Source organism: Canis lupus, chromosome 7, assembly GCF_011100685.1.
Source record: "Canis lupus familiaris isolate Mischka breed German Shepherd chromosome 7, alternate assembly UU_Cfam_GSD_1.0, whole genome shotgun sequence".
Taxonomy (NCBI): Eukaryota; Metazoa; Chordata; class Mammalia; order Carnivora; family Canidae; genus Canis; species Canis lupus.
Window position 1 is genome coordinate 16,951,867 of NC_049228.1, and position 14,657 is coordinate 16,966,523.

The 14,657-nt window shown below is 38.3% G+C and overlaps 1 protein-coding gene across 2 annotated transcripts in view; it reads left to right on the forward strand.

Annotated features, from left to right (window-relative positions):
- Nucleotides 1-14,657, forward strand: part of RGL1 (ral guanine nucleotide dissociation stimulator like 1) — a 249,415-nt gene that overhangs the window by 84,932 nt on the left and 149,826 nt on the right. For both annotated transcript variants that reach the window (XM_038542276.1, XM_038542279.1), the window contains exon 2: nt 4,687-4,850. In XM_038542276.1, the coding sequence (XP_038398204.1) occupies nt 4,719-4,850 (132 nt within the window). In that variant the 5' untranslated portion in view covers nt 4,687-4,718. The remainder of the gene's footprint in view (nt 1-4,686; nt 4,851-14,657) is intronic.

Genomic DNA, 14,657 nt, shown 5'->3' on the forward strand with positions numbered 1-14,657 from the left:
CAGAGAGAGAGAGGGAGAAGCAGACTCTCTGCTAAGCTGGGAGCCCAATGTGGGACTCGATCCCAGGACCTGAGCTGAAGGCAGATGCTCAAACATCTGAGCCACCCAGGCGCCCCTCTTTTTAAGGTTTTGAGCTAAATTTTGCTCCTGTGTTCTCTGATCAGATATTTGTCTTTCTATACTTAAAGCTTCCTTTCTCTAACCCACCTCTAACTTAAGGATGATCTCACCATCCACGGGTTTAAATTTTGTTTTGAAGGGATGGTAGAAAGGGAGGTGGGTGTAGGGGGGTGACTGGGTGATGGGCACTGAGGGGGGCACTTAAGGGTTGAGCACTGGGTGTTATTCTATATGTTGGCAAATTGAACACCAATAAAAAAATAATAAAATAAATAAATTTTGTTTTGTTGATATTAGGTATTTTAGGATGACGGTTTTTCAAAAATGGATTCCTCAAAAATCTTATAGGCTTATGATATTTTAGACCAAATATTAAGTGGAATTGAAGATTCTGCCTTTAGGTTTATAGTGATTTCATCTTATTCATTGAATGGGCTTATATTAGTGGTATTTGCAGGGAAGTTGGCTTGTAAGCCTTGACCACGTGTTTTAAGAAAGAAGACAGGAGTTCAACTCTAAGATATGCGGCATATCAAAGGTAGTAGAAGGTCTACATATTCCTCTTATTTTCATTCTAACGAGAAATAGCCCCACTATATAGACTTCTATAGGCTCATTTTAGGAAAATAGGAAACCTATAAATAAATGTATGAATTGTTTAAAGAAGATATGGAGTGGAACTTAAGATCTGAAGAGGTAAAAAGGTGGATCAGCAGCAGAATTTGGCTATAATTTGGGGGACCAGTGGAAAATGAAAATTCAGGGATTTTTGTGTAAAAATTAAGTTTCAACACATTGATAGAACATTCAACCAAACCTGGGGCCCTTCTGGGCATGGGGTGTTGTGTGACTGTGCAGGTCACACCAATAACAGCTACCCTGGTCAGAAGTTGAGATGGGGTGAGGGATCTGGCTGGCTCAGTTGATGGAGCATGTGACTCTTGATCCCCACGTTGGGTGTAGAGATTAGTTAAAAAGAAGAAGACCAAGAGGAAGAGGAAGAAGAAGAAAAAGAAATTGAGTTGAGGGATCCCTGGGTGGCGCAACGGTTTAGCGCCTGCCTTTGGCCCAGGGCGCAATCCTGGAGACCCAGGATCGAATCCCACATCGAGCTCCTGGTGCATGGAGCCTGCTTCTCCTTCTGCCTGTGTCTCTGCCTCTCTCTCTCTCTCTCTCTCTGTGACTATCATAAATAAATAAAAATTAAAAAAAAAAAAAGAAAAGAAAAGAAATTGAGTTGAGATGGGAGTAAAATGGAAAAGGAATGCTCTATTTTCCCAGGATGTTTCCCTCTCTGTATCTATCCCACTCTTACCTGTATACTCATTAGACATGACCACCTCTCAAGTGGGCACTAGTGGGCCAGTTAGCTTAGACACTGATCCATTACTTAACTCTAATCCATGAGGGAAAGAGCAGGAGAGGGAGGTCTCATTCTACCCGTGAGGGGATGTAGGGTAAGGTTTGAAGTTCTGCTGAACTTTTTCTAGGAGAGAAAGCATAAACTTCAGAACTCTACAACTTCCTAGCAGTGTATTAAAATTACTTAGCTGCCTTGCATCTAATTTTTCAGGGCTGTAAAATGGTTAAGTCCACCTGACCAGGTTACTGTGTAGTGTAGAGATAATGTGAAAAGTCCTAGCACGGTGGCTGATATGCAATGGGAGCTCAAAATATGTTGCATATATGGTCATTTCGTTTTGTGGGTGAGGAGAGATTCTGAGAATGGATGAAGAGACCTCAAATCTCGGATGATGTGGAGGATCTCGAAACGTTTGAAGAGCATCCTAGTCACTGGCTGCCTCTCTGCTTCCATCATGAGTTCCCAAGTACTTCATAATGGTTTAAAGCTCATTAAATTGCATCTTCTTCCCAAACAGGGCAAGGAAAAATCTGTGGGAAGTCAGTACACAGTAGAGTTCAGTCTCCAATACTGAAAATTTGCCAATTCTCACCCACACTGTATTGATGAGAAAGCAATTGTGGGCAGCAGTAGAGTGAAAGCTGTGGGGTCACCAGGATGCGTTATGCTTACAGATGTTCCATTGTTCACCCTGAGATGTTATAGTTCATCTATTTTGTCCAACTAGGTTTCCATGATATGCAGAAGAGAGAGCTAAAACCATTTTATGTAGCTTTTCCACTTTGTTTTGATTTATTATTTGTTGTTTACAGTATTATCTCCAATAACAATGATGGAATTTCCTTCCCTACTAATCTGGCCTATTTCCATTTGGCCTGTTTATTTTAGTTTCCTTTTTTGGGACTGAAACCTCCACATGACTTTGCTTTGTTTATTTCCTTGCCTGTATGTGTCAGCATCATTTATTAGCATATCCTCTCACATGAACTTTGTTCATTAATTATAAAGGTTTTGTTTCCTGCCTCCTAGTAGGATTGTATTCAGGGCTCCATGTGTGTAAGTACTGCACGATGGTTTTGGTTAGCAGTTTCCTCATCATTGCTCTCCGCAAGCAGATGGTTTGCTCTCCATGGCTTCCAGATGGAGCACGTGAAGCAGAGAAGGAAGTCTGCTGCCAAAGATGTTTTTCTCAAATCCTCTGACCAACTAGCCCTGCTAGGCTTCTCAATACTCATTTCTGTTTACTTTTATTTGGGCAATAGGTTATGTGAGCATAAAACCTGCTTTTTGCAGACATGCTCAATTCTTGAAGACATTTCCATGAAAGCTAGTCTGTGTACTAATGAGCAATTCGGTGCTTGGGGATGCATGATGAACATTAGACTTGGCTCTTTCTCATGAAGACCGTATAGCCCACTAAATCAATCAAAAAGTGAAAAATAAGAGGTAATTTGATTTTTACATCTGTTATTTGAATATATTGGATCTGCTGCCACATTTTCACTGGATTCTCATGATTTACTGAATTAACTAATTCATCAAACATTTGTTTAGTATTTATTCTGTAGGGTAGCCCGGGTGGCTCAGAAGTTTAGCACCGCCTTCAGCCCAGGGTGTGATCCTGGAGACCTGGGATCGAGTCCCACATCGGGCTCCCTGCATGGAGCCTGCTTCTCCCTCTGCCTGTGTCTCTGCCCCCCACCCCTTTCTCTCTCTCATGAACAAATAAATAACAAAATCTTAAAAAAAATAAGTATTTACTCTGTATATGATGCCATCCCTAGTGTCAAGATGCTTAAAAGACAGAGGGTGAAAATAGAGTTGAAAGCAAGTAAATAAAAATGTTAACAGGTGGCACAATAGAAATCTGTCCAGAGTATATAGATGGAGTAACAATGGAGAAGGGGTCTTTATTCCCTTGGAGTAGGGGTGGGAAGAGATGTCAGAAACAAAGCCTTAAGGTGCTGGATATATTTGAGATCCATACATACCTTCAGATGGGTACAATGATGACTGAGGAGGCCTAAGGGTATGGTGAAAGAAGGGAGGTGGAGGAAGCCAGGCAAAGAGGGGTTTAAATTTTATTCTTTAGGGAAAGGTTTTTTTTTTTTTTTTTTTTTAGATTTTATTTATTCACGAGAGACACACAGAGAGGCAGAGGCATAGGCAGAGGGAGGAGAAGCGGGCTCCATGCAAGAAGCCTGGGGTGGGACTCAATCCCAGGACTCTGGGGTCAGACCCTGACCCGAAGGCAGATGCTCAACCGCTGAACCACCCAGGCGTCCCTAGGGAAAATTTTAAGTAGGTGGAACATCATTTTTAGATTTACTTTAAAAAAAAAATTACTCTGAGAAGGATAGAGGAGGACGGGAATGGAGGCAGGAGATTCCTTTGGACAGGATGGCGAGGAGCAGGCATGATGTGATTCCAAACAAGCCAGTGGTGATGGAAAGATGTCAAGGAAGAAGACGTTATAGGATTGGTATCAGTTTTAAAACATTGTCTTTACAGCAACTGCTGATGAATCTAAGGCTCAGGAAAGTAATGTAGCCAATAAATATTGAGTAGAATATTTTTCCATGCTTCCACTGCAGTTTGAAAAAAAAAATATTGTGGCATTTAAGATGTGGCCATATACCATATTGTGATGACTTGTTTATAACTCTTTCTGCCCCAGGACATTAAGTTTCTTAAGGTTAAGAACCAAATTACCAAATGATTTGTGTATGCCTAGCTTGGAGCCTAATATAAACAAGTACCCAATAGATGTTTGAGGAGGAAGACTCCTGACGCCAGTACTTCTTCCACATGCAATATACAGCATGAAAATTCAAGAACTTCATTTGGGCTTGTCTCTGCACCCATTTCCATCTTACCTCCTGAGGGGGGCTAGAGCAAAGTGACATACAGGCATAATAGGCAGATGATGCTTCTTACTTTGCTTTAAAATTTCTATCTATTTTTTCGTAAAGAAATTGCATTCTTTACCAAAATGCACCCCTGCCTCCAGAAGCCTGCATTAAAATAGCAATAATGCATATTTAATATATGTAAAAAAGTGGTCATCAAAGTTGATATCTGTTGTGACATTGTCTTCAATGGTCTCATTATCCACAAATCACACATAATAACTTGCATTCATATCTTTTTTTTTAATGGTAATTCATGTTTTAACCTGGATCACACTTTATTCTTCCACACAGATCCGTAATGCCTCCTGCCTGGCTCCTTCAAGATGGAGGGTAAATCTGTGGGAGAACCTGCTCAAGTGGCATCTAAATTCAAACTTTCCACCAAGGTAGAAAGCCCAGGACCCTGGCTGGTGGAAGACCATGCTCGGATATGGGAGGTTTTAAAGACAGAGGAGGTAAGACAACTCTGAATGGCTCAGTTGGTACAATGATGGATTTTCTTAGACTTGAGACTCTAGTTTCTTAGTGGAGTCAGCACCGAAGGCCAGCTTGGCAAATTTTTATTCAGGGGCCAACCATGAACAGAGAACAGTGTCAGGAGTGTGTTCCTTGGACATTAATAACTCCACAGTGATTTAGCCAAAAGATGTGGCATTGACAGAGCTCAAAATATACAAGTAGACATTCTCCTTGTAGGATCTTATCAGTCCTAAGTGGGAATTCAAATTGTGGTGAAAAGTTAGTTCCTAAGGATCAATCATAACAGTGGAATTATATAAATTCAGTTTTGTTTTTAAGAAAATTGTAGTTTTCTTTTTTACTGTTTTTTTTTTTTTAAGATTTTATTTATCCACTTGAGAGAGAGATAGCAAGAGAGAGAAAGAGAGAGAAATAGCATGACCAGCGGGGAGAGGGAGAAGCAGGCTTCCCACTGAGTGGAGAGCCTGATGTGGGGCTTGATTCCAGGATCCTGGGATCACGACCTGAGCCGAAGGCAGACACTTAACCAACTGAGCCACCCATGCACCTCTAAAAATTTATTGTTTGACAGCATGAGGCTCAGTGTAACCGTTAGAGCTCTTTGGTGGCAGGCAACAGATATTCACTCTGACTAATTTAGGGAAAATGGGAAATTGTTGGAGGATATTGGAAGGCTCACAGAATTGATGAGAGGTTTTGAAAGGCTTGGAAAGTAGACAGGAGCCAAGTCAGTAAGAACTGCTCAGGGCACTACCCCTGCTATAAATTCCAATCTTTTCCCCACCCTCTCTTTATTCTCATATGTATCTGCTCTAAATGCAAAGCCATGGGAGTTGGGGGCTCACTGCCAAACTCAGTCACATGTCTTTTTTCCTGGTTATTATGTAAAGAGAAAAAGAATCTTCTATGAGAGATCATTATAGCAAGTCCGCACAGCACTTGTGTTTGGAGTCCAAATGTCTAATATCCACATGTTGTGACAATTCCAGTTCAAGAAAGTAACTTAACAAGTGCCATTTTAAACATGTGAATGCTACCCAAGCAAGTACAAACCTCTATATGGATCTTTTCCCAACAGATTTTTTTTTTTTTTAAAGGAATAAAGCTCCACAGAGAGCAGTTGAAGTCTCTATGCATCCCGCCTAACAGGACCAAGACTAGGGTGAGATAGGTGAGGTGCTGAGGGCACAAATTTAAGGAAACAGATTTGTTTCCTGTACTTGCACAAATTTGAGAGTTAATGAGTCCTTATATTTTGAAGTGCCTTGCTTACGTTGACGTAGTGCTAACTCTACCACCCAATTTTATTCTTCTCCCCTTTTCTCCAAGGTAATCCCTTTCCTAAATTAGGCATTAACCATTCTTACACATATTTCATTATATATAGTACATACCTGTTATCCACATATCCAATATATAGTATTGATGTAGATCTTTTAAATTTTGCATAAGCTTTATGCTACATGTCTACTTCTATATAGCTTTTTAAAAACTTAACATTTAGTTTCTACCTTATCTGTTTTCTATACTTGACACATATAGTTTTAGCTTATTCACATTTTACTTCTTTATATTCTATTTATTGCATCAAATTTGTTTCTCTTCCCTTATTAACTTTTAGGGACTTTTCAATACAAGGTAGTGTAGTATATTCTTTAACAGAGGCACCTGGAAGTGGCCTGCTGGATTATAAAGTATGAAAACCTTCAGTTTTACTAGTTATTATCAGATTTATTTCCAAGATGAGGACATGAATTTATATCCCCACAAGCAGCGTATGAGAAGTCCCTCTGTTCTGTATCTTCACCAGTTACCAATCTTGTCAGACCCTTTAAATATCAGTTAATCTGATTGTTTTGAAATGGGCTCTTGTTGTTTTAACGTGAATTTTTCCCATATGGATAATCAGTTATCCTAGCACCATTTTTTGAATGTCCCTAATTCTTCTGTAGTTAGGAATCTTCTCATGTATCATATTTCTTTACATACTCTCTCTGTTGATGTGATACTCTCTCCACAGTTTTAGCTTTAAAGGAAACATGGATATCTAATTGGACATGTGCCTCCACTGAATTATAGCTCTTCAAAATTATTTTGGCTGTTTTTGGAAGTTACATTTTCTATATGGATTTAGGATGAGCTTGTTAAGTTCTGTGAATTTGGAGAAAAAGCAAAGTCTGCTGGAAATTTGATTGGGATTGAAATAAATTTGTTGATTAATTTGGAGAGTATCAATATCTTTATGATATTCAGTGATTATCTTGTCTAAGCATTGACTTTAATGGATATGCTTCAAATATTTCACCCTCACTATTTCACCAATATTTTATCCTACACCACTTTTCATAACTTGAAAAGTTATGAAACTTTTCATAACTATGATTGAGGAAGTTTTTTTCTTCTCCTTTTCCTTTTTCCTAAATGTTAATTTCTTTACATTGTAATATTTGATATCTACAAAATAATATACATGTAAGTTATAGAGTATAATATTAAAACAAACACTGTGAGTTCACAATGAACTTAAGAACTGCAACTTTATCAATATGTTGAATTCATATGTGGACTCTTTCAGAGCCTATTCTCTGTCCCCTTGATTCTTTTCCCTGCAAAGTTAACCATTTTCTTGAAATCTGGTTTGATCATTCTTTAGCTTTTTAAAAGTTTTTATTGAATATAAATATATCCCCAAACAATATTGTTTAGTTATATAAGCTAGTTATTTGGTCTTACATATGATATAGATCTGATTTCTTTGGTGACCCACTTCTTGCACTCAACATGTTTCTAAGATTTTTAGTAGTAATTCATTAATTTTTATTGTTGAATAATATGCCATTATGTGGTTATGCCATGACTTATTTATTCATATTTATGTTCATGGATATTTCAACTACTTAGTCTTTTTTTGCCATTATGAACAATCTGCTGTCAATATCCTTATACATGTCTGTGCCTGGTGTAAGAGTGCTCCATGTATAGGAATCTTTCTAGATTAATACCTACTAGATGAATTTTGTAGTTGAATATGCAAGTTATGTTTTGCAAGTTATTGCAAGTTATTCCAAAACAGTACTAATTTACACTTCCAGCAGCAGTGCATAACATTTTCTTATTCTACATTTTTGTCAACTTTTGTAATTGTTGAATTTTTAAATTATTTAATCTAGTTGTTATAAAATAGAAACTCATTTTTTACTCATCATTTCTTGATGTATATCACTCCATCATAGATAATTTTGTTTTTTTCTCTCTCTTTTTTAGAATTTACTTTTCTGAGGTCTAACTATATATAGCAAGAGTCTTTATTTCCTTTTTTCTTTTTGTCTGAAGATGCCTTTATTTTGAGCCTACTCTTAGAATGATAGTTTAGATGAGTGCAGAATTCTAGGTTATTCTCTTTCAGTACATTAGAAATATTCCATTGTCCTCTGCTTTCCAGTGCTTCTGTTGTAAACTAGCTAAAAGTCTAATTTTTATTCCTATGGATATGTCTTTTTTAACTAGCTAGATCTTCTCTATATTTTTGCTGTTTTGTAATTTCATTCTTCTATGTTGAGGTGTGGGTTTCTTTTTATTTCACCTATTGAAATTCATAGGGTTTCCCAAATATGTGAATGTCATCTTCCCTCAGTCTGGAAACACCTCTGTAATTTTCCTTTCAAATAATTGGTTTTGCTTTATTTTAATTCTGTAACTTCAACAAGAATTATTTTTTTTCTCACTCTTTGCTTATGTTCCTTACCCTCTCTTTTTTCTCCATGTTGTGTTCTGATTAATTTTAGATCTATATTACAATTCCCTAATTCTTTCCTTCTATCTAATCTGCTCTTTTAACCCAGCCACTGAGTTTTAAATTTCAATTGTTCTACTTTTTTTTTCTAGAAGTTCATTTTTTTTTTTTTTAATTTCTAGTCATTGTTTAATGTCTTGCTTTCTATTCTTATTTTTATTTTTGAAGACTATTTGTCAAGAACTGTGAAGGCTATGAGATTTTATACTATTTGCAAGTTAACTTGCCAAGGTTAGATACTGAAAGAAGACATGAGACTGCTGTGTCTCAGAGACAGAAGAAACAGTGGCCAGAGTGTAAACATGTCTGTTTTGGTACCCTATGTCACAGTTCCTCCAGGGCCTAGATGCTTGCCAGCACAGAGAAGATCACTGACTTTGGGAAACTTATCAGTTTACAGTTTACAGTAGACAGCAAGTAAGCTTGTACTTTCTCCTAGTGGGGGATATTACCTTATCCTTTAAGGTTAACAATAGACTGCAAACACAGGCCTGAAAAATGATCTGAATAAAGACCAGCCAGGCCTTGATCTTTCAGCAGAGAAAGCAAGACATCTAGAAGCAAGAGAGACCCATGGGGGAGTGTTTCCCAACAATATTAAATATAATAGTTTTATATTCTGAGTTGGCAATTCTAACAACTGTGGGTCTTGTTTCGCTATCTGTTCTTTCTGTTGCCTTTTGACCATGATGTTTTGTTTCTTTTGTGACTTTTCACTGTGGGTTCACTTTTCTTGGAATGAAGGGAGTTTTCTCTCTTGAGAATTTGCATTTACTGCTGAGAGCCCTATCAACTGGAAGTCACTTTAAAGTAAATTCTTAGCTTGAAGTTCTTCAGACTACTCAATGTGACTATAGGCTGAAAATCTATGGATGGGTGTATTTATGGTAATTAGTTCCAAGGGGAAATGACTCCCTCCCCTCCCCAACTCACCCTTGCCCCTATTCAGTACCATATTTTAAGATAAGCAAGTTTTATGACATTGTTGTAGAGGGCATGCCATTCTTAGTTCACCTTAAAGTAGAGGGAATAACATTTTGGGGTCCTAGTTTTATGCAGTGGGGATTCACTGTAGATTCTCTCTCTTGAGCCAGCCCCCAGTTTTGTCTGTTAGTCTCTGTATCATTTAGAGTAATAAAACTGGGGCACCTGAGTGGCTCAGTTGGTTATGAGTCTGTCCTTGGCTTGGGTCATGGGTCCCATGGGTCCTGGGATTAAACCCCACTTTGGGCTTCCCCCTGTTCTGTGGGGAGCCTCCTTCTCCTTCTCCCTCTGCTTGCCACTTCCCCTGCTTGTGCTCTTTCTCTGTCAAATAATAAAATCTTGAAAAAAAGTAATAAAACTGATGTTAAAGTAACACTAATGCTATCACATAGTCAAAAATGTAATAAAAGTTCCATTTCTGAATCACAGAGTATAGTCAAATACTTGAGTTCATTCTTTTTTTTTTTTAAAGATTTTATTTATTTATTCACGATAGATAGATAGATATATATAGAGAGAGGCAGAGATACAGGCAGAGGGAGAAGCAGGCTCCATGCCAGGAGCCTGACGCGGGACTCGATCCTGGGACTCCAGGATCGCGCCCCGGGCTAAAGGCAGGCGCCAAACCGCTGAGCCACCCAGGGATCCCCACTTGAGTTCATTCTTAAAGGAAAAGCCCTGCAAGTGGGATTTTAGAAGAAGAATGAGAGAAAATATTCCTGGAAGAGGGAAAACTGTGTAAAAGGTAGTATTAGAAAGCATTTTTAGCAGAAAAGGAATGGCGCAAAGGATGAAACTGAGAGGGAGCAAATAATAAAAAGTCTTATGTGCTTTACTCAAAATTTCAGAAATTATTCTGTGGGCCTTGAGGAGTCAATGAAGGGTTTTAGGTGGGACTAGTCACATGGTTGGATTTGTTTTTTAGAAATGTTACTCTTTCAGACCTGTGAAGGATGGCCACGAACACTTCAAAACCTTCTAGCCCACTTTGGTCTCTTTCTTTTCTATCTACATTGTGCTGTCAATGCTCAATGGGGGAATTATTTGGGGTTGTTCTTTTTTCAGGATGGGGATTCTCTCTCTTTAACTAGACACTCTGTCCTTGAGATCATGTTCATTAATTTTAATTCTACTACACTATTAACCCAAAGCATGGGCATACTGCTGGACACAGGTTGAAATAGAAACCTGATGATTGGTCGACAAAAATTTTCATAGTATTTATGTAATCATATAATCATTATTTCACAGTAATATGTTGTTTATCTAAATTATAACATCTACCAAAATATTGCTAGCTATGAGTACAAAGGTGATTCATTTGATTCACCCTAGAATAGCACTTAGTGGTTGTGACTTTTTTTTTTTTTTTTTTGGTCATTGCTGATTGAATTTGCACTGAGTCATCTGCCATGTCACTGGACTTATCTGTGCTCAAAGTTTTACATTTGTGAGGAATGCTGCCAAGATAAGCAATGTTGTCTGTGGCTATAGAACAGAGATGTGCTCTGTGTGAAATTAAACTAGTGAATGAACTGTACAGAGACTGGAAATATGACCTCTTCTGCTTTATCCAGCTCAGGAATGGGGCCCCACATTGTAACATCATATTCTTGGAGGAGGAAATAGTAATGTGTTCATCATACATGCTTTGGAGATTAAGTCATACTCATCTGAGGGACAGGAAAAGAAATAATTCAAATGAAAAACTAGATGACAATTTGGATGAGCAGTAGGGATGCATTGCATTAATCTTTGAAGAGCCAGCTCTTTGCTGAATCTAAAGCCTGTGGTTTGATGATAGAGCAAAGGCTCTTCTTTGGGATTCTGAATGAATTTCTTTTAGGCTCTGCCACAAATTTTAATATGAGGCAAAAGAATGGACGTGTCCTGCTTAGGAAGTTATTAATATTTAAAAATGCCTTGAAGTATTTTTGCTGAAATGAATACAGTATATGTATCATCAGTAATGAGAAATGGAATTTTGAGATTGAATAATGTTCAATTGGGGTCTGTAAATGAGAGAAAATAGCATTTATTGAGCACCTTCTCTGGGTCAAGAACTGTATTTAGTTGGCATTTTCATATTCATCAATATCAATATGTTTAATTGTCAAAGCCAAAAGTATATTTTTCACCAAGATGTTGAAGATTAGAGGTTAAGGCACATACTCAAAGATACATATCTGGTAAGTGGCAGAGTAACATTCAAATTCAAGTTTGTTTCTATTTATTTTTATACTGTTATTTCTTCACAAAGTTGTCTAATAAAATTACTTAAATCAATCTGATTCTGCATTTGGTTTCCTTGTCCAGACTTTAATCCTGGCCAGGGCAGGATCCTCAGCTCAGTAAATGGTACTGTACAGCCTTGCCTTCAAAGAGCTTGGCTCTGCAGTATCTGGTGTGAGTAAACACCAGTGTGTCCACTGAATCACATTGTTCTTCCATTCTTCAAAGCATTGTCCCAGTGAGTGTGACTGGACTTCCATCTCTGCTCTCTCATATAGCATCCCAGTATCTCATGGAGACTGCACCCTGCCCTTAACTCTGTCCTATTTAAATGGAGCCCTAAAACTCTGCTAAATTCTTGTAGCTCTCTTTTCTGGATATCTGAGCTCTGCCCCACATCCCCCAACATGTTGATTGGGATGCAGTTGTGAGCAGTCTGGTTGTTTGGAATCTGGATATTTTCACCCATTTCCTGAACTCTTGTCACTTCTTTGGGCATTAACACCTGCCAGGAATCCACATGTTCCTATGCCCTCAAGACACTGCTCATCAGTTTGCTCTTAGCATGGGCCACCCACTTGTCATCAGGGAGTCTCTCTATGTCCACTCTATCAACTTTGTATCTTCTTATTTTTATCCATTGTCTCCTGAAGCCAGAGTCCCAGGTTGCCCAGTATAAGACGCTTTGAGTTATGGCAAGACATTTTTAATAACTTCCACAGTCTAAACCAACCAGGGACATTCTGGATATCAGACCTTTCATTATGGTTACACTTCAGTGTTGGTATGTGAAAAGGTTCTCGTATACCACCTACCTCTTCAAGGAAGACATCCTTAACCCTTCTGGTTAGGGTTAGTGACCACTGTGTGATCTTGTAATACCTTTGCTCATCTGTCTTATAAGACTCATCACATGAATGGGACTTACATGTTTTTATATTGCTGCCTCCCAAACTAAAATGTAACTTCCTTAAGGCCTCTATCATATACATCTGTATATGTCCAATAATATTCACAGTGTTTGGTGCACGGTAGGCCCTTAATAAATACTTACTGAATACAGAAAATATACAGAGTGACTAAGAGCATAGACTCTGGAACCAGACTTGCTGTGTGAAATTGTCAAATTTCTTTTAATTAATTAATTACTTTTTTATTGGAGTTCAGTTTGCCAACATATAGCATAACACCAGTGCTCATCCCGTCAAGTGCCCCCCTCAGTGCCCATCCCCCCATTCCCCACCTTCCTTTCCACCACCCCTTGTTTGTTTCCCAGAGTTAGGAGTCTCTCATGATCTGTTACCCTCACTGATATTTCCCACTCATTTTCTCTCCTTTCCCCTTTATTCCCTTTCACTATTTTTTATATTCCCCAAATGAATGAGACCATATAATATTTATCCTTCTCTGACTGAAATTGTCAAATTTCTTAATCTCTCTGTACGTCAGTTTCCTCATCTATAAAAATGATATACTAATAGGATTGTTGTGAGAATTAATTGAGTTATAATGGGTAAAGTGTTTAGAACAGTGCCTGCTACATCATAAGCAACGGATGTAGACTTCTATTATTGATGAATGAATCTGTGGCGGGGGAAGAATACAAAATGTTGCACCATAATGGCCTAGCAATTGTACAGCAGTTGCTTTTTAATCCCTGCTATCTGAATTTAGGATTTCCGCTACATTCTGAAAGGCCCCACACTCCGGGATTCTCCCTGTGTTTTTAAATGACTATAGAGTTTGAACTGATGGACCCAAGTGCCTGACTGTACTGAGACTACCCTTACTAATGTTCCTACAGGGTGATGATCCCTCTGGCAGGAAGACAGTCAACCCCAACTAAACAGCATTGTGTTGAGATGCACAAATAATTTTGGTGTAGTGGCCAGATGTGGGTGTTTCAGAACCACTCAACTCTATTCCCTGCTTACCCTGTGTGTGAGATAGGGTGACACTTTAGCAGTGTGCTTTCTCCTCAGGGGCAATATTCATGAATCAGAGTAGACTGGCTGGGTTCTAAACCTTGTGCTATGCTGGCTGCTGATTCAGGTTGTTCAGGTGATGATTTGAATGGGAAGGAAAACCCTTCTAAGAGGATACAATAAGACAGGATTGATATGAAGAGAGCTTTCTCCTGTAAAAGTCTCTTAAGACATTTGCAATCAATTTAGCCTGCTCTGTTTGGTTTCCAGTTCTAGAACAAACTCTGCCTTTACCATACCAGACACAAACATTTCCTTGTATTTTGATACAGAGAGTAAAGGAGACTTCAGGTAAACTTAGAAAAAAAGTAAAGAAGGAAAGATAGAAAGAAAGAAAGAAAGAAAGAAAGAAAGAAAGAAAGAAAGAAAGAAAGAAAGAAAGAAAAGAAAGAAATATTTTGAGGGCCTGGAAGTCATTCATTCATGGGGTTTGCATTCATGGGGATCTTAAGTCTCTAAGAAAAAGTCTGCAAACCAGTTCTGTTTCAGCTCATTGTTTTCCACAGCATGTTCAATATAAACCTCAGGATCTCTTTTTGTTCCTTTGAAAACCCCATTATGTCAGGAAAAGCTTGGCATGAGGCAGCAAAGAGGCAGGAGATGGGGGAGAAGAGCTTACAAAAGGAAATTGTTCCCATGAAAGGGAAAGGAAGTGTCTTCATCCCTCTAAGCTTATCTCCCCTTTAAGGGGGCACATGAGGGAGAAATGACATTATTTAAATTTGTCCTTGGATTAGAAATGTAGGGTATTTGGGAGAGGTTGCATGTCTTCCCACAGCAGTGAGTAG